We start from the raw sequence: 19933 nt of genomic DNA, 5'->3' as shown, positions 1-19933 counted from the left end.
CAATGGGGATAGTAATGACTGTTTCACAAGAAGCTTAGTTAACGGATGGTTTTCCAGTGCTGTGAAATCTTTAGCTGAAAGGTGCTGTAGATGTGCAAGGCTTTATTAGTTAGTTAAGAGTTTTCCTTCTGGCCTCATTGTGATTGTAGAACTCCTGTTCACGTGAATCGCACCAAGAAAGACTGTGTAAGTTTCCTCTTCACCAGTAGACAATTTTGCAAAATAAACTATAATCTGCAGCGGGTCATATTTGTCTTCCCCTGCATGCAGAGGAAAGAGCTGTATTAAGGATTTTTTTCTTTTGTTTTTCCTCATTTAGGCCTCACTTACCTTGATGACTTGTTGCCTAAACTGTGGGCATTTATCTGTGAGCTGGGACCCCAGGGTGGACTAAAACTCTTCTTGGAATGCTTGAACAACGACACAGAGGAATCTAAGACGCTACTGGCCATGCTGCTGCTGTTTTGTGACTGTTCTCGACACCTTATCACGTAGGTTACTAGCAGATGACTCTTTCCACGGGATTCTCATATACAGATCTAATGTCCTTCGCGTGCCAGGGTGGAGAGCCAAAATGCTGCTGTAATTATATATAGATAACTAAAATGGAAGAGCAAAACTGCATGCTTTGCAAAGAGTGTGTTGTATAAGGGGTGGACATGTGGCAGAAGAGGTAAGTAGGTACTACAGCACTGGGTGCCTTAGGAATAATTCTTCTCAATGCTTGTGTGCAACAGCTGCATCTAAACACAGGGCAAATTCTTCAAAGGCACACACCATGCTTTAAGGAGAAGCATTGTCCGGCAGGGAGGACACTCCACTGAGAGCCTGTACCCTGGCTTCTGTTCCCAGCTCCACTGTCCACTTGCTGTGTGACTTTGTGCCACCTCTTTGCCTATGTAGAAAGTCTTCCCCTCTGTAAAATTCAGACAATTCTACTCATCCACCTTGTTAAAGTGCTTTGCAATCTGAGTATAGCCCTCCAAATGTGATACAGAATTGGGTATAATTTATTTCTCCGACTTTTTGTATTGTCTTATGTTAAACTCCGATATTGATCAAAATAAATAAATACTATTTGTTTAGGGTTTTAACTCCTGGTTTAGTGAACTCCCGCTAAATGTGCCAGACAAAATGCACTCCAAGAAAGTCCTTTCAAAAGGGGAACAAACTGACATTTGTTTTCCTCCCCCAGAATTCTTGATGACATTGAAGTCTATGAAGAACAGATTTCGTTCAAAGTGGAAGAGCTTGTTACGATCTCATCTTTCCTGAATTCCTTTGTGTTTAAGATGATCTGGGATGGAATTGTGGGTAAGTGCTTCAGCAGCTTGATTGAGGGACCGTGGTCATTATTATAAAAAGTAGTAGTGAATTGATTCATCATCAGGCCTTTGCCAGTTTGCTAATATGACTGAATGCTGTCCACAGAAAATGTTAGAAATTCTTAGTACGTTTGAAATGAAATGATCCACCATTCAGGTGTTCAGATACCTGCACCATGTTGGGGGTACTGTATAAAAACCAACCAGTCAGTATGTTACTGAAGTGAGAATTTATGGGGCATCATTTTCAAAACCTGCACCTCTTCGAAAACAACACTTAAATGTACGTCCTTCTGTAATCACATGCACAAATCCTGCGAATTCATGGTTTGTGTGCACTCTTACATGTGCAGGCACAACCTAGACAATATGGCTCTAGAAATAGGGATGTTTTCTCTTGATGCATGCATAAACCAGGAATGACATCACACATCAAAGGGCAGGGAGGAGTAAGACCACTAAGTGCACAGTGCTTCTGATATTCAGTGGGTACTAGCCAAGCATGACTGGACCTGCTACTTCAGCTCTGTGAGGTTCGGAGAGGAATGTACTCCGACATTGGGGTAAATCTGTGATGAATCAGAAGCAGATTGTTGGATACCCATATGAGTATTGTGTAGATCTAAATGTGTTTACCTTTTGCTGGTGCTGGTTGAGGTCGGTAGTAACAGGGCCAAGGGATTCAAGCCTTGATCCTAGGAGGTGTTGGGCACTTCTTGTGAGAGAGGCTGAGACCCTTCAATTCCCCTAAAGCCAGTGGAGGTGAAGGATACTTATCCACCTTTGTTGGTACTAGGGAAATGAGGGGGTGCTCTGCTTCGTGTCAGTCATTGGTATGTAGGAGGCACTGAACACCGCTTCCATGTTTGTCTCTCTTGCAGAGAATGCCAAAGGGGAGACGCTGGAGTTGTTCCACTCTGTGCATGGCTGGCTGATGGTCTTGTATGAAAGAGACTGTCGGCGGCGCTTTGCTCCCGAGGACCACTGGTTGCGGAAGTGAGTGTTGGATCACGTTCGATTTGTATTCTCACAACAGTTCTTGTCTTGACCATTTTGGACTCTGCCGCTTTGTCAGACATGGAACTTCCTGATTGTTCCTCTCTGCCAGCCCCAGGCCAGGGTTGTTCCCTGTACTCTATTTGCCTTGTGTAGTTCTCTGTGTGTCAGCGTCACTGATACAGAGTAAACATTTCAAAAGCCCCCATGTCCCATTTTCAGAAGGGACTTAAGCTCCTAAATTTTCAGTGCTTCTGAAAACGTTGCCCCGATAGATTTTGCCAAGCCCTGTTTTCTCTGTGTGTTTCTCAGGGATCTCTGAATACGTGTCTTGCTTTTTAAGGGATCTCAAACCCAGTGTGCTCTTCCAAGAGCTGGACAAAGACAAGAAGCGAGCTCAGCTGCTCCTGCAGTACATCCCGCATGTCATCCCCCACAAGAACGTGAGTGGGCCCTGGGCAGGAGGGCTTTGAGTGAAGTGTGCGAGGAGGATGTCTGCCCTGCTGCTGCCCATCCTGTGGGTGAATGAAAGGGACTTGAGTCTCTAGGATTTCCCAGTGCTGAATTCATGCCCAAAAAGCCCATTTAAAAATACAGCAATCTCTCATTTCCCAGAAAAAAGCCGCTAGTAAGCCAAAGTTGCCAATAGGCAAAAGGCCCAGGCCCGAGACAGCTGCATGAGGCAGCCAGGGACTCACTGCCCGACAGGCGGTAATGCAGGAGTCCCAGCACTGCAGAGTGGGAGGGGAGGCTAGGAAGGGAGGGCAGGGCTGCAGTCTGAATGCTGGGGCTCTCCACAGGGAGTGAAGATGCTAGGGGCCCAGAGGACTGTACGGTATCTCTCCCTGCCCTGCCACTGAAGGCCTAGGCTTGGCCATCCCAGCGCTTTCTTCCCTGGCTGCACCCACACAAACCTGCCTGCAGATGGGGCTTTCCACGGGAGTGGGGGTGCTGAGACATGCCAGGGCAGGGTGCAGCCCCGAGAGCACAGGGAGAGGTGGTGTGTGGGTCCCCAGCGCCTCTGCTGCCTGTGGAAAGTGCTAGCTGCAGCGTAGCACGTCCAGGTGCTTTCTATAGTGCCTGCAGCTGGGGCTTTCCACAGGGAGTGGGGGTGCTGAGGGCCTGCGAGGCTGCATCGCAAGAAAAAAGAAGTTGTCAATAAGAGTCATGACTGCTGCTAATCTTCAAATCCCATTAACATTAAAGTCAGTGGGACGGGATCAGTTTTCAGCAAAATGTTGCAAATAACCAAAATCTGTCAATATCCAGATCGCTAATAACCAGCGTCCACTGTAGGGCCTGTGTTAAATGTCTCTTCTTTACCACTAGAGAGGGGCTCCTTTGTGAAGGCAGTTCCTTCATCCCAGCTGGTTCAAGCTGGCAGTAATGCGCCATCTGGCTGCAGGAGTCGACCCAATGGGCAGGACAAATGCAGACCTACCAAGCTGTCCCTTTCTAGACCATCCCGCTGGATCTGGGATCCACGGGAGGGTTTTCCTGTGCCCAGCCATTATGTGCAGTAAGTGGGAACCTTCCTGAACAAAACGCAACAGGTTGTCTCTCAATTGTATGGGACATAATGTCAAAAAGATACTATGGGCTGGATCCCACTCGCTTCTGTGGGTAGGCCTTGCTGATTTCAATAGGTCTGCTCACATGAGTACGACAAGTAGGATTTAGCCCTGGGTATAATTTCCTTTAGCTAAATTTTCCTCCTTTTCACTTCAGAGGGTTCTGATAGCGACAGTATTTATTTGCTCCATCTATCTATGTCTAGTACTGAATTTCCATCTGGGTGGGTGAGCAGCATGTGTACCAATCACATGGTGCAGTGCAGGCATTTATAACCCTGGTGCTGTTGGTCTCTCGGATTTTTTTTAGAGGGTTCTTCTTTTCCGAAACATGGTGACGAAGGAGAAGGAAAAACTTGGGCTGGTTGAAACCAGCTCTGCGTCACCTCATGTCATACACATAACTATCCGCCGCTCGCGCATGCTGGAGGTGAGTGGCTTGGCTCGCAGAAGCAAATCTACCAGCCAGGAACGTGGTTTGGTTGGTGACTGTACTGTGAATGTATGGTTCAGTGCTTGTCCATGTCTTGATCTAGGTACCTTATTGCCCCCCCTTGCCATAACATCTGAGCATGTTTAACAATAGATATAGCAACAGTGTCTTTCTTTTCATTGTTTGCCAGCCAGCAGGAGCGTTTTGAGTGTATCTGTGTTGTGTGTCTGCCTGTGTTTGAAGGCCTTACTGAGGGAAAGCCAAGTCCAAGGAATGAATTGGCATCTCGTTCTCAACATGATGAGGTTCCTGATCATTCTCATTTCTTGTGGCTGTGAGTTCATGGCCCAGGCCCAGCTCCTGAGAAAATTCTGTTTCGTGCACTCATGAGCCTCTACTGTAACTGTCAGAGAAGGGCGTGGGGGTGGAGATCATTCTAGACGTGAGGAGCTGTAGTAATTGAGTGTGGAGATTCCTGAATGTTTGGATTACCTTGACCAGGTCTGGGACCGATAGGACAGGGCACCACCTTCTGGCCAGTTGCAGATGAGAGTGGACATATTTTGCCACACTGGCTGTTTGGGCATCCAGTAGTAGCTGGGAGCCCAAAAGGACCCCAACTCCGTGGGCTGACGTAGCAGTCTGAGGACAGATGGCTTTGATGCAGGGATGAGGAGGCACGTTCTTCAAAGTGCTTCCTTTTTCCTCTCAGCAGCACCTCAGACTTGCCTGGCTTCATCTTTAGCCAGCTGCCCTTCATCTGCGCTGATGGGGCTAGGTGCTGGGATGGCTGGGAGATGGTGCTGTTTGTGTTTAATAGGATGGAAATCTAGTGCTGGGTGTCCTCTGCCTCTTACTGGGCTGAAGGTTAAATAATAAGTACCTCAGACTATCCAAATGGGTGAAACGGTGAGAGTCCCTCAGAACCAAACGTCCCCAGACACTTGCTTCATACAATGCGCAGAAGCTGAAAGGATTAAAAGGTGGAATCAGCATTGTTTATGCTCATTTCCATTTTAAATTGTTCTCTTTGCCAGCATTGATGGATCTTATTTAGGAAGCTTCTTTAGACACCAAAAAACTGTTCCTTCCTCAGTGGAAACTGTGGTGGTGGTTGTTTTTCCATTAAACTGTAACAAACTGTGGAAGTTTCCCTTTGGTGCCTTGATCAGACCCTGGGATTTGACATCCATTTGTGTTATATGCACACACTGCTCCTTTGCTAAGTGATCCAGTGTATGTTGACATGTTTGCAGCTAAATGTCAAACTCAGGTAGCTATTAGAGAGCAAACATGCCTGCTTAGTCAGGCAGTAGCATATTCCCCCTTTGGAGCATGGGAGTCAGCAGAAATGTGCTTGTTTCTGGGGGTTTTTAACTGCGGGAGCAGACAGAGCACTCCATTCAGCTCAGAATCTCATCATCCAACAGATTTTTTTTCGACCAGTTTTAATGCTTGTTTTTCATCCAACCCCCCCTTGCAATTGTCTCACATATTTAATACTGACTTAGCTGTATCCTCACATTTATCTCACCTGAGTCAGGGTCTGTGCAAATGTTCCCATTCTTGTGGACTGGAGCAAAAGCCTAGCTGGAGTGGGGCCCAGGGTATGCATGCCAGACCACTCAGTCCCAGGCAGTTGCTTTGGTTCTTTACTTTGTGATCCCTTGAATTCACATTTGTGCAAGAAACTGACTAATCGTAGGATAGGCTGTTTTCTGTAAAGCACAAATCTCTTATTTGTCTATTAGTGAGCACGTGGACAGTAAGGTAACTGGCAGTTGATGCTGTGCTGCACTGAAAAACCCTCTGCGCTTGTCTAACTGAAGAGTTTTAGTACAGCTGCTGAATAATCATCTCAGATCTCTTGTCACCTGGTTTTTATTCCTGTCCCTTTATCCTCTTGTTGCCTTTTTAGGCATTTCAGTGCTCTGTAGGTAACTGAAGTGTGTGGTGTGTAAAACTGTCATTGTAATTTGTTTTGCTCTGTCCAGTTGTACTAACCGTATACACACAATAATACACTAGTTGTGGTGATTTCCTTTTCCACACAACAGCACAGTGAGTTTTCACACCTCTGAAATGCTGCTGGAAAGAGAGTGCACGTTTCTTCCCAGAAATCCTGGCTGTGGGGACTTCCAGTCTTTGTGTGAAATGATACGTTCAGGAAACTTAGCACATCACTGTCTGTTCTGCCCCCTCCACATCCATGGCATTAACCCAAGAATTTGCCACTGTCTTTGCGTATGTGATGTGCCCCGTAACATGCAGTGTCCCGTGTATATCCCAGTGCACACACCTGTCAGTGTTGCATGTTTGTGAAGACATTTGTGTGTCCTTCTGCCTGACTAATGTGTGGCAACTCCCCCCCGGGCAGGATGGATACGAACAGCTAAGGCAGCTGTCCCAGAACGCCATGAAGGGAGTTATCCGAGTGAAGTTTGTGAATGACCTGGGTGTTGATGAAGCTGGTATTGATCAAGATGGTGTTTTCAAAGAGTTCTTGGAGGAGATCATAAAGAAAGTGTTTGACCCGGCACTCAACCTCTTCAAGGTACTGATGCTGAGTTGTACAAATAGGCCCTGACCGCCCCTCAGTCAGAAACAATTAGTGAAAACCGGCTCTTGTTGTCTACACTACTGTTGTCTTGTCTCACTGTGTCTGCGTAGACCACCAGCGGTGACGAGAGGCTGTATCCATCCCCGACGTCCTACATCCACGAGAACTACCTCCAGCTCTTTGAGTTTGTGGGCAAAATGCTTGGGAAGGCTGTGTACGAGGTAAGCCAAGGGAGGCCGGCACGTGGACGTCTCTTGTTTTGGCACAGCGTTGCTTGCACACAGCCCCGTGGATGTACAGGCAAACTGTAGGAGGGTGTTGGGTTCGGTTGGTGGTATTTGGAGACGTGGTGAGGATGAGCAGGGTGAGGAGAAGCAGAATGGCCATGAGTAATGATGTAGAAGAGTAATGCTGTCTGGCAGTAGTTCTTTTGGGCTGGGATTCTTAAAGGGAATTAGGTGCCCAGATCTAATGACGTTCAGTTCCCTTGGCCGCCTTTGAAAACGCCAGCCTTGATGTCCTTACTTCATGCAGTTTAGAGCCAGAAGAGACCATCAGATCATCTAGCTTGACCTCCCATATATCTCAGGCCGTTGGATTTCACCCAGATACCGCTATATCGAGTTCAGTGACTTCAGTTAAACCAGTGCATTTTAGTCTTCAAGGGACTCTGAACTGTTGTGTACCATGGGCAGAGAAGAGTGGGGACTGAGGTGCCATCCCAGTGCCTGAGGCCCCTGCAATGGCAGGGAACTGATTAGGTGAAATATGTCTGAATATCTAACTGAAAAATGCCCTCTGCTGCTACAAAATATGAAAGAAATTGCTAAAGTCAGTGTCTCTGGGCTCCCTATGCCGCCACCATTGATGCTGCTGGTGAATCCACTGCAGAGGAAACCAGCTACGTTGTAGTATCGTGGCACAGCTGTAGAAAGGCAGGAGAGACAATGGGATTTGCCAGCTGGAAAAAGACAGAGCCATGAGGGGAAAATAATTTTGCTCTCTAACTTCCAAAAGTGAGTGTGTTTCATAGTTAAAGTGAAAGCAAAGAGGCGAAATTCAAGGAACAACTTAAGCTAAATATAAGGAGATCTAGTAGGCCAATGAATTGGCTCACAAAAAGAGTGGTGGAAGCCCCTAAATTACACGGGGCTAGAGACTAGATGGGAGATAATCGTGTGGTACTAAGGGAAGGGCTAGATGGCTGGTGTAAGCCACTTCTAATGTTTGCAGTTCTAGAAGCACACGTAGCCATGTTCCTGTCTCTCGCCCCTCTGCAGAGGCACTGCTATGACACTGTTAATTTCTGTGCATTGTGAGGTGGTGACGGCTCATTAATGCCCATGTGTTCCATTGTAGACATCAGTTATCTCCATACACAGACAGTGCCTTCTCTTTGAACAGGACGGATTCACGTTCTCCAGGAGCTTGTGAGGGCGGGGAGGAATAGGGTCCCATGTATGTTCCATGGGGCTGGTAGTCTGTATCTGCTCTGCTCACAGAAAAGTTCCCATAACCTGCTTGAGAAGCTGCTTTTGTGTGAGCAGAGCCTCTCTGAATCTGTATCCATGCTTGGAGTAGTATATTGTGGCTAGTGTTCAGAGGCTTATTTAGCCTAACCAAAAGAAGGCTGAGGGGAGATATGATTGCTCTCTATAAATACAACAGAGGGATAAATACCAGGGGGGGAGAGGAATTATTTAAGTTCAGCACTAATGTGGACACAAGAACTAATGGATATAAACTGGCCATCAGGAAGTTTAGACTTGAAATTAGATGCAGGTTTCTAACCATCAGAGGAGTGAAGTTCTGGAATAGCCGTCCAAGGGGAGCAGTGAGGGGCAAAAAACCTAGCTGACTTCAAAACTGAGCTTGATAAATGTATGGAGGGGATGGTCTAATGGGACAGCCTAGTTTGGCAATTGACTGATCTTTGACTACTGGTGGTAGATATGCCAATGGCCTGTGATAAGACGTTAGATGAGGTGGGTTCTGAGTTATTACAGAGAATTCTTTCTTGTGTGTCTGGCTGGTGAGTCTTGTCCACATGCTCAGGGTTTAACTGATCGCCATATTTGGGGTCAGGAAGGAATTTTCCCCCAGGGCAGATTGGCAAAGGCTCTGGTGATTTTTCGCCTTCCTCTGTAGCATGGGGCATGGCTCACTTGCTGGTGGATCCTCTGTATCCTAAAGTCTTTAAACCATGATCTGAGGACTTTAATAACTCAGTCATAGGTCAGGGTTTATTACAGGAGCGGGTGGGTGAGGTTCTGTGGCCTGCGTTGTGCGGGAGATCAGACTAGATGTTCATATTGGTCCCTTCTGACCTTAGAGTCTAGGAGTCTGAGTCTGTGAGCAAGGCAGTGGCAGTCAGGATTCCTGTGTTCTCTTTCCTTCTGCACCAGTGAATCAGTGGGTCACTGTGAGCCTGTTATTTCTCCTTTCACCTCCTGATCTTAAAAGTAGAACAATATCTGCTGCTTATCACAAGGAACTGTTGTTGAGGGTTCATTAACATTTGTAAAGTGCTTTGAGAACTTCCCCGGCAAAGAGCTTTAGAAAGGCCAAATGTGACCTTTCCCCCAGGGGACTGTGCTTCCAGATCAGAGTGACCCCTTAGAGAAGGGGCTGCAAAGTGATGGGTTCTTAAGAGGATGTGATCTGTTTGGGTGACCACACTTCATTTTGTGCCTCCATATAAGCCAGAAGCTCACAGTTGGTCTGGGCAGCTATAGACATTTCACACAGCTCCCATGTTCTCTCTCCCGTTAATTGCAGGGGATAGTTGTGGATGTTCCCTTTGCCTCCTTCTTCTTGAGTCAGCTGCTTGGACACCATCACAGTATCTTCTACAGCTCTGTGGATGAGCTGCCCTCTCTGGACTCAGAGTTCTACAAAAACCTCACCTCGATTAAGGTTTGAGCACTATGTTCCCTGCCTTCCTGCCTCACTGTAACTGGAGCTGCTCAGGGGTCTGACTGATGATGCCAGCCGGGGTGGATGTGAACTTTTGCCTGCCAGGTTAATTCCAAAAGCTCTCTTAACTGAGGTAGTGTGGCCTAGTGGCTAGAACCCTGGACTGGGACTTGGGAGAGCTGCATTCTATGCCTGGTTCTGCCATGGCCTGCTGGCTGAGCTTGGGCAAGTCACGTCCCTACTCTGTGCCTCAGTTTCCCCATCTGTAAAATGGGAATGAGTGACTTCCTTTGTAAAGTGCTTTGAGATCTGTGGATGTTGTGTGGATCTGTGGAGTTGTGTCTTAATAATAACCACAGACAATAAAACACTGCTTTCCTCCTGTATTGAGGAGGGGTATTTCTGTATCTGGCCGCTGTTAGAAATATTAGGCTTGCTGCACCTTCCTATGAGCCTTTGCTCATGTTAATTTTAAAGATGTTCTCTTTGTTAGCTGTGAAAAGACTTGCGCTTGCAGGAGTGAGCGTTGAGGCTAAAAGTAGGTGGCGGTTGAGTGTGTGCGGTTTCTTGCTGCGTGTAAAGCAGGGAGGGGAGGGTACTATCGTGGTCTAAACACAGGATCGGGAGCCAGGAATTCCTGCGTTCTAGTCCATTCTCATACGCTGACGCTCTCTTTTACCATGAGGTAGTCACATACCTTGTGAGGATCATTTACAGGGAGAGTGGTCTATACGTGCTAAGCTGTTCTCAGTGGCTGAGCGCTGATCCCCATTCATCCCCTCTGTTGTTCCATTAGCGCTACGATGGAGATATCAGCGACTTGGGCTTAACGCTGTCCTATGATGAAGATGTGATGGGTCAGGTAGGCCATGCACATTTTTGTGCTCATTTCCCCTTCATATTTAGCCTCCTTTCTGCCCCTCTCTCTGTAATTCGATTAATTTCCTCAGACCCACTCAGAGTTGCAAGCAGGCGTTTATGCCTGGGCAGCCTGTTTCCTTGGTGATTGGGATAGGAGATTTCAAGCCTTTTGTTGTTAATTTCTAGCTACTCTCCTGAATGAGTGACTCCAGCTCACCTGGTGTGTTTTGCCAGCCTGCCTGATGTTTCCAGGAAGAGCTTTCTATTGGAACCAATTCTGATGATCCAAGCACATCGCTGTCCATTGGTGTGGAAAAGCCTGTGGTGCCCCAAATAGAGGATTATGAATTCAAGCACTCCTCAGTGGGGGTCAGACTAGCTCCTGAGGAATTTTGTTCTTATTTTTCTGATAGTGTCTTGTGAAAGACAGAGGAAAGAAACCCATGTGCAATCTGGCTTGCTGGCAGAATACACTCTACGTGGAATTATTCTCAGAATTTTCCCAAGAGGTATTCGTGATTGTCTAGAATCAACCAGTTTTTCCAAGTTTGTTTGCATAGCTGCTTCATGAAAAGAGGTGCATTTTATTGTGAATTATACTTCTCCTATGGATTCTTACAGGCTGTTTCAGATCTGTAATGCCGATACTCCAAAGGGGTCACTTTCAGCTGCTTCTAAATTTGTTAGCCTTGTACTTCTCTGGCTGAAATATGGCAGGCTTGTTCGTCTGAAAGTGAATTACTTTGGAAAGTGTGAACCAGAACACTTCCCCCAGTTTGAAGAAACAAGCAAATGGAAAAAGAGATGCTTTTTCCTTTGTACACTTTTTTTTTGTTAGCAAGTTTTTCTTGGAAAGTTTAGATTTGGCAGAGAGATTGGTGGTCACTAGGTTGCATCTGTGTCTTTTGGTGGTTTGTTGAAAACTGGTTGTAATTTCAGTTGTTAGAAGTTTCTGGGGTTTTTTAATTTCTTTGAACATGTGCACTGGATTTTGTAATGCAGTTTACTGGACTGCCAGTGGTGCAGTGATGCTGTGCGCGTGTGTGTTGCTGGGTAACATTAATTGATAATACTTTGCTTTTCCCTAAAATTAGTGAAGGGGAGTGGAGACTGGATTCTAAAGCAGTCTTGCTCCATTGGTGTGAGAGAAGGTAGGTGAGTGCATACGGAAGGAGGTAGGGCTGATCCTTTCACCTGCTGTGGAAAGATGTGCATGGCCAGAGGCATCCTTTGCCTGTTGCATAGTACAGAGCGCTCTACTGCTGCCTAGCAAATATTTGAACATGGTTGAATTTTTTAAATTTTTTTTCTTATTTTAAAAATTAGGAAATGTCATACAAAAGCCCTACTTTAAATGAACCTAAGGTTGCAAAGCAAATACTTGGAAGTCAGAAACAACAAAGTTAAGGTTGCCTGTATAACCTTAACTCTGCTCCCTTGTTTGGATGCATTATAAAAAAAAGTCATCTTATTTATTTATTTATTTATTTATTTTATTTTTTTCACAAGACCCCTGCCTCATTCGTTTTGCATGTTGGACAGAGAATGACGCAGGGATGTTTCATGAATCTATCTGGAGTCCTGACAATCTTTGCCTCATTCTGTGCAATTGGGTGATGTGTTGTGAATGAGACTGGTGTCTGCTGGAAGAGGGAAGATGCTTTCGAAGTTGAAGTCCTGGAATGGGACCCAGGAGAATCTGGTTCTTTCCTTCTGCCAGACTCCCTGTGTGACATTGGCCTAGTCCCTTAATCTCCCCATACGCCATCTGTAATATGGGGTAATACTTCCCTACCTCCCAGGGCTGTGGCCCAGATAAATTCTTTAGTGTTTGTGAAGCTCCTAGATGCTATAATGATGAGCCTAAAGAGAGAAGGATCTCTCTCCTCTGTGCTCCGCACAGTGTGTGGTAAATTAGGTATAGGACTGTGCATTGACTGTGGAGGGTAAAAAATGCTGACCAGCTGCCTGGAATAGAAGGGGGCAGTATTAAGGTGACCTGTTTCCTGGCTTTCGATGGCTTCACTTTTCACCCTTAAGGTTTTTTTTAATGTGTTTTGTGTGGGATGTTCATGGTAGATGATAGTGGAGGAAAGGTTTGCTTGAAAGCTCTGTTAGCGAATTTCCCCACTCTTCAGCTTCTGTGTTTGTATTTAAATGAAGCACTGGTGTGGAAGTAGAAATGGGAATATTGTTTAAAATTTAAACCCTAATGTGTTGTTGTAAAAATAAGTAATTAATACTTTATGATAAGCCCCAGCTTCTGAAAGGCTTCTTTCCGGGACGTTTTCAGGCAGTAATTAGCAATATAATCATTTCTTCCCTCAGCTTGTTTGCCACGAACTTATTCCTGGAGGGAAAACCATTCCTGTTACCAATGAAAATAAGTAAGTACAGCAATTAGATTTGTAAGGTCACCACTGTAAAATACTTTATCCTGGTTCCTGGGACTTGTGTCTGGAATGGATTGAGATGGATTGGAGTAGAAAGAGCCCATAAATATCTTAATAGAATTTACTGGTTACACTTCATCGGCAGAAATTGTATTAAATTCGATTTGCAAAATCAGAATTGACAATTTACTTTTTGAAACAGCACTTCTAAGGTCAAAGGCACACACGCCGTGATATTCGTAGGGATTTAATGATGGTTATAGATACAGACAGATGGATTCAGAGCAATTCAGACACACGGTCTTGAGCACAGAGGGCACAGATGCTCAAAGACACCTTGGAGCAGACAGATTCTCTTGGAATGATAGCATGTGGCAGTTGTATAAAACGCTGTTCTTCAGAAGATGCAATGATGAATTCAAATGCAGTAGACAGTGGTTCTTAGATGCAGGAAATCGGAGGAGATGCTGAGCCCTGGAGCTATTTACACAGATAACCAGCTTTAGATAGTTATCAGAAATGTCAGCTGTGAAAGCCTTAAAACCAAGGCTCACCCACCCCCTTTTGGTCCCCAATCCCCATCCCCCTTCACCAAGTATGAGAGCTGGATAAGATCTATATTATGCAGATGCATGTCTAAACTCTTAATCTGCAGCGTGCTCTCTTTGACCGCAAGACAAGGCTATGTCCTACCTGCAGATTCATCAGCATCGGCTGCACTTCACAGTCCCGTGTCCCCAGTCTTCCTCCAAGATCAGATCAGTGAGTTCACATTTGACAGGAATATCTTTTTGCTGGTCAGGAAGGAAGTTGAAAGTCTGCTCACTACACACAAACACACACAGGCAGCTGGGGAAAGAAAACTGAAAAAAATGCAAGAATGGAAGCAATCCAGAACTGTTCTTGTCATAGTCTTGGAGTTAGCTTGGGTTACAAACCTAGCCGGGTTAAGTGTTGGTGTCTAACGTGGCGGGATACCTGTAAGTAAAATAGCTGGATGGATGGTTATCTGCAGAGACTGTGTTTCCATCTCAAGTGAGAGAACGGTTTGTCTTGGGTGGGTTCAAACGGACTCTCCTTTCACTAACTACCGAATCTTGGCAAACTCCTGCCTCAAGATACTGCTAACTCTGGATCCCTTGAGCTCCATTTCAGATGAGGGCTTTCCAAAGCAGGGTATATTTATCCTCTTGTGTAATCTAAAATGCTTGTAGGAAAATAGTTTTATGAAAAATAAACCCAGCTGTTCTAAGGAGCTGATTCAGAGCAACTAGCTGATGTATGGTCAGCACTTTGGCCGTGTACATATTGTAAGCGCAGAGCGTTGTTGGAAGCACTGTGCCAGTGTTGAGAAGGGCTGTCAGACCCTGACAGGATGGGGAAAACAGCTGCTGTAAGATGGTACAACTACCCTGCTTCTGCAGGGTACGCACAGACATCCAGATGAAATGATTTTATATGTCAGTCATTTGACTGAAAGAACTGTGGAGAGTTCTGCACGAAAGCTGAGTTGGAAGAAGTCTCCGTCTTTGCTTGCCTGCTCACTCAGAGAAGTGAAATGTGCTCTAGGGACCAGATCAACCACCCACTAAAGTCAATGGTCGCGAGTCTTTCTTTAAGCACTGGATCAGGCCCCACGTTCCTTTTAAGCAGGGGATTGTAAAGTAGAAACGTGCCATTCCAGTGCTGGTGTCCTGGGTATTCTCAGCTGCTTCGTCCCCTCTGATTTCCCCCTCCTTACCTTGGACAGAATCAGCTACATCCACCTCATGGCTCATTTTCGGATGCACACGCAGATAAAAAGTCAGACGGCCGCACTCATTAGTGGCTTCAGGTCGATAATTAAGCCCGAATGGATTCGGATGTTTTCTGCACCGGAGTTACAGCGGCTCATATCTGGTGACAATGCTGAAATTGACCTAGAGGATTTAAAGTAAGTGAGTGCTTCAGTCACCTTGTTTTACTATCCAGTGGGCCAATCTTCCATTTCAGTAATGCTGTTAGATAGCAGTGTTATTCTGAGGTTTATTACAGGAAAATTTAACTCCATTCCAGCCTTTTATTAATTTCTTCAAATTAAAAGGCAAGGGACAAACTGGATGTCATGTAAAACTAGACTGGTGAAGTACTAGCAAATAGAGCATAGGGAAGTGTCTTTCCCAGGAGCCAGTACAGGACTTTGGGATTAAAGGAAGAACTTTCTTTCTACCAGCTCCAGTGCTTTGAACAAGTTTGCAGTAAATGGTGGATGTAGTTTTCAGAGAAAACTAGCAATTCAAGCCCCCGTTTGTGATTAAGCTGTGGATTTTAGCTCTGTCTAGAGAGAGATGTAGCCGTTCATTAAGCAGGAAGCTGTGACCCTTCTGGTGTAGTGAAGCATAAGCAATATTGCATTTTGTCCTTCCTCAGGAAACACACTGTCTACTATGGCGGCTTTCATGGAAGTCACAGGGTCATTATCTGGCTCTGGGACATCCTAGCCAATGACTTCAGCCCCGAGGAGAGAGCAATGTTTCTAAAGGTAAATATGTCTCCCAACTCCTACCTGTCTGGGTTGTGGCGCACTGGTGGGTTCAGTCATTCTCCCATTATCATCTACACAAGCAAACTGCTCTTTGTGCTCATAAACCCCTTCCCTTGAGTGGCAGAAAGAATAATGAAAAGCCTGAGCCCTGGAGTTTTGGCCCCTTCTGCCCCCCACAAATGGAAGGAAAGGTTCCTTTCAGTGGTTTTGTGTTGCAAAGAATATCTTTGCGTAGGTATCACAACTTGTCTGGGGTGAGGAGTGACTGGTGAGCTGCTGTAACCTGGAGTGGAGAACCAGTGCCACAGACATCAACTCCCAGAGTGGCTTAAATGCAGTTATCATTAAAGCAGTCAGTCGAATGGTGCAGGACAGTGAGCAAACAGTTCATTTGAGAAGTTTTCGTTTCCAAGCCGTGTTGCTCTAATGATCCACTCTTGCCAGTCTTTAACCATGTCTGTTTTAGTTTGTTACCAGCTGCTCCCGGCCTCCACTTCTGGGCTTTGCCTACCTCAAGCCTCCTTTCTCCATCCGCTGCGTAGAAGTCTCCGATGATCAGGTATGCGGTTAGAATGGATCTGAATGGTGCTTCTCCAACCTTTCTGCATTGGAGATCCCCTCCTGAGGCCTTTTACCGAACTCTTCCCCACCCTGCCCTGCTTCCACACCTTCCCTGCAGCAACTAGAAAACTCCAGTGCATAGAGAATGTCCTTTGGTCAGCATTAAGGAGAAAACAAACTCACTTCACTGTGATGCCCCCACCTTCTCCCATGCCCTTTCATGCCTGGGCCCCTATTGCTTGCCTCCAGGTTAGTGCTTCCTCTCTCTTAGTGCTCAACATCCCCTTGTTATCTGTTGCTTTGCGGTGCTCTGCTGGAGTGCGCTAGAGAAGTGCAAGGTAACGTGCCTCTCCCTCTGTCCCCAGGACACTGGTGACACGCTGGGCAGCGTGCTACGGGGCTTCTTCACCATACGCAAGAAGGAGCCAGGCGGCCGGCTCCCCACCTCTTCTACTTGTTTTAATCTGCTCAAGCTCCCGAACTACAGCAAGAAAAGCATCCTGCGGGAGAAGCTGCGCTATGCCATCAGCATGAACACGGGCTTTGAGCTCTCGTAGTTGCCTCAGCACCCAGGATCCTCAGCAAGGGAGGCCTCCTAGAGCTGCTCGCCGGCACCAGAGACATGGACCTTCATGCAGAGAGGGTGGATCAGCTCCACGACAAATATATGCAAATGGTGGTAGAGGTTCATAGGGAGAGCTCCTGCTCTAGGCAGCTATGGGATCTGCCGAGGCTCTCCTGCAGGACTAGGAAAGGTGCTGGGTCTGATCCAATACACTTGTCGCCATGTAAATTATTTAAAATCAAACCCGAGGAGAGCATTAGCGTAGCATTGAAAACCCCCATCTGGGTCTGGCAGACAGTGTGCCTGAGCCGGGAGGTGGAATCCAACTTAGCTGCTGTCATGCGGGAGGGTTTTCTTTTCCTTTTTTAGGAGACAGCCCAGCTCTTTCATTGGGTGGAAGCTCTTCTAAGTAAGGTGATTCACCTAGAAATGCCTGTGGATACGTAGGCGTGGAAATGTTGCTGAGCTAATAGGAGGCCAGCAGGCAGTCTGCTGCATTGACTGTGATTGTTTCATTAGCCCCTTCGCTCAGGTGACGCTTTGCAATGGTGACTTCCTGAGGTCCCATGCACCAGGCAAGGCCTGCATGCTCATCTCCTGTGAAAACAAACTGCTTGCCCACGTTCAGAAGCAGCAGCCAATGCTGGCAGAAAAATGAACCTGTGCTGTCCCAGACCGTTTCGGGAGTGCTGTCGGGTAGGATTTCAAAGAACAGGCATAGAGGTTGGAGTGTGGAGTCCATCACACCTCTGCTGGCGCCTTGCCAGTTCTGCAGGTTGGAGGAGAGGGGCCACATTCTGCTTTTAAGCAACTTAGAACAAGGTTTAACTGTATTTTACTTTCATCTTACAAGTGACCAGGAAGCACAGTGGCACTTGTGCAGGGTTCGACTTCTGTCGGTGTCATTACATGTTCATCTTTGATGCTTGGAATGCCAACGGTCTATTGTAAATGCCTCCACGGGGAAGTTTGCCTCTTGCTCAGAGGCATCCATTTCATATTTAAATCCACCTTCTCTCTTTCCTTTATGGAGGTCTCTGCTTTAGGCTATTTACAACCCAGACTTGGCCTCTGCATAACCTAGTGATGTTTGCTTGCCAAACTATTTATTTGAATGTTTTCGGCCTTCTTTCATTAGTTTATGCTCACCTGCTGCATACAGCTTTTAGCTGGTGGTTCTGAAGAGTCTTTTTGTCGGGAGGGGGGTGTGTGAGTGTGAGTGAGAGATTGAGATTCCCACATACTGGTCATTTCCACTTATTTTCTAATGATGAAATATAGAGACTGCCCTGTCAAACCTCTTTACACAGATGCCTGTTGCGATCCAGCTAATAAAACGAGCTCCATGCTTCCCCTCTTCACCTTCCTTTCAGGGGTGTGTGTGTGTGTGTGTGTGTGTGTGTGTGTGTGTGTGTGTGTGTGTGTGTGTGTGTGTGTGTGTGTGTGTGTGTGTGTGTGTGTGTGTGTGTGTGGTTTCACTAAGTCCGACTCTCTGCAATACCTAGGCGGATCCAACGAAAGCAGCGCTGCACGCGTCACCCAGCAGCAGATGCTACAATGCAAGGCTACCTCATCTTCAGGACTTTTTCAGTAGGTATGAATGGCAGGGACTCCAAACCCAGGCGTGTTTTGCATAGCACAAGTCTCAGCACGGGGACTGGTCCCCAGGGTGTCAGGCAGGCCCTCTGAATCCTTGTTGAGAGAAAGCAGAAAGACCAGAAAATGCTCCCGACCAGAACCACTCAAACAAGAGCATCCAAATGCCCATCATAGTTTTCTGTTCTCTCATTTGAATCGATGATGAATTTCAAGGAAATAAGCCTTTTCTACTTGAGAACTAATGCTGGAAAATGCATCTCAAATCCTCCTACGCGAGGGACCTTTTTCTGCGTGAACTCTATTCAATAGGAAATAATCGATCTACTAATGAAGGAAGAAATGTCTGCCAAGTTGAGTGAATACAAAGGTTTTAGAGTGAGCAGTAAACCCCGGTTTTGTTTTTATGTAAGTGATCACTTAACACTTACTAACCATTTCACGATCGTATAGACTGATAGGATTTGACAGTGACCTGTAACAGTTTATTGTAGTTTAAGATCTGATGCAGTATCTTTTTTTCTTAGATAAATACAGTGTCCGGTTCGATCACAAGTCTGATATTGTTTGTTAAACAACAGATCTCTGCTCCCCTTTAAGTTTCTTTTAAAAGTTTGGAAATATTGCACTATATGAAATACTAAATTTATAATTGTGTAGCTAGTGTATCAGTTGTGATTGTGTAATAAACAACATGCACCCTGATGGCTATGTGGACAACAGCATTTCTCAAAAGTGACTGATTTCTGTATGACTTTGAGAGGCTTCTTTATATTTGAAGCGAGTAGAAGGCTATGAACATGCGACAAGCCCTATCCTGGGCGTCTGTAGTTTGCGTGTGTGTTCTGCGTGTGGAGGGAAAGGTTTTTTGCTATAGGAGATTGAGTTTATTTTTTCTATAGATAAGACTTGACGGTCCTGAGACCCTGGCACATGCCATGTGTCAAAAATGCAGAAAAATATTAAATAAACCTGACGTTGAATAAGACCATTGGGGACTGTTCTCTCTTTGGGGCAGACAGCCTCTCTTGTGGCAGAGTAATGCTCTAGCAAATATCCTCTGCTTGGACAACTGCAAATGTTGTATAGACACGGACACGCTTGCAGTGAGATCTGATGCTGGTGGAGGTTGTGGGGGCTAGAGAGAGAAAGCAGAGTCGAGGCATTGACTCTTTTTCAGACTATGTCAGAGGCAGATGACGAATGCCCAAGGTCAGGCAGGAAGTCTGTGGTTGCCAGGGCAGGTGACCCATTCAGATTGTGTGCGGTTAGAAATGAATGGAACCAGAATGTTTTCAGAGGGCTTCAATGGAAGAATGCCCCCTGCCCCCACCAGACTAGTGATCATGGTGAAGTGCCTACGGACTTCAAGGGGCTTCACGGTGCTGTGAAGAACAGGGAGTACGTGAAAGGTATCGGGCGCTTTTACATTGCCTCATTCCTCTGGCCTGGCTCTGAGAAGCCTCATTGTAACACCTCCTTTAATATCCGGCATTTAAAGATACTAGCAGTTTGAGGTATCATTTTGTAGCCCACCAGGTGGCAGTGTATGAAAGTCACAGAGCTTTTCATTTAGGCCTTACCAAGAGTCATCAAGCTGTTCGAAGGCTCCTTTTCCCTGGGTCTTTGCTG

General features: G+C 46.1%; 1 protein-coding gene across 3 annotated transcripts in view; it reads left to right on the top strand.

Annotated features, from left to right (window-relative positions):
* UBE3B (ubiquitin protein ligase E3B) overlaps window positions 1-19289 on the top strand; it is a 32777-nt gene extending 13488 nt beyond the window's left edge. For all 3 annotated transcript variants that reach the window (XM_067539457.1, XM_067539455.1, XM_067539456.1), the window contains exons 16-29: window positions 320-491; window positions 1196-1314; window positions 2207-2321; window positions 2665-2764; window positions 4203-4322; window positions 6703-6879; window positions 6996-7106; window positions 9664-9801; window positions 10598-10663; window positions 12991-13049; window positions 14806-14988; window positions 15465-15576; window positions 16046-16138; window positions 16506-19289. In XM_067539457.1, the coding sequence (XP_067395558.1) occupies window positions 320-491; window positions 1196-1314; window positions 2207-2321; window positions 2665-2764; window positions 4203-4322; window positions 6703-6879; window positions 6996-7106; window positions 9664-9801; window positions 10598-10663; window positions 12991-13049; window positions 14806-14988; window positions 15465-15576; window positions 16046-16138; window positions 16506-16697 (1757 nt within the window). In that variant the 3' untranslated portion in view covers window positions 16698-19289. The remainder of the gene's footprint in view (window positions 1-319; window positions 492-1195; window positions 1315-2206; window positions 2322-2664; window positions 2765-4202; window positions 4323-6702; window positions 6880-6995; window positions 7107-9663; window positions 9802-10597; window positions 10664-12990; window positions 13050-14805; window positions 14989-15464; window positions 15577-16045; window positions 16139-16505) is intronic.
* The last annotated feature ends 644 nt before the right edge of the window (window positions 19290-19933 follow it).

The sequence above is a fragment of the Emydura macquarii genome, unplaced genomic scaffold (assembly GCF_026122565.2).
Source record: "Emydura macquarii macquarii isolate MOO-44397 ecotype Brisbane River unplaced genomic scaffold, CSIRO-AGI_Emac_v2 contig_554, whole genome shotgun sequence".
In the NCBI taxonomy this organism is placed as follows: domain Eukaryota; kingdom Metazoa; phylum Chordata; order Testudines; family Chelidae; genus Emydura; species Emydura macquarii.
This window is presented reverse-complemented; position numbering and strand designations above follow the sequence as displayed.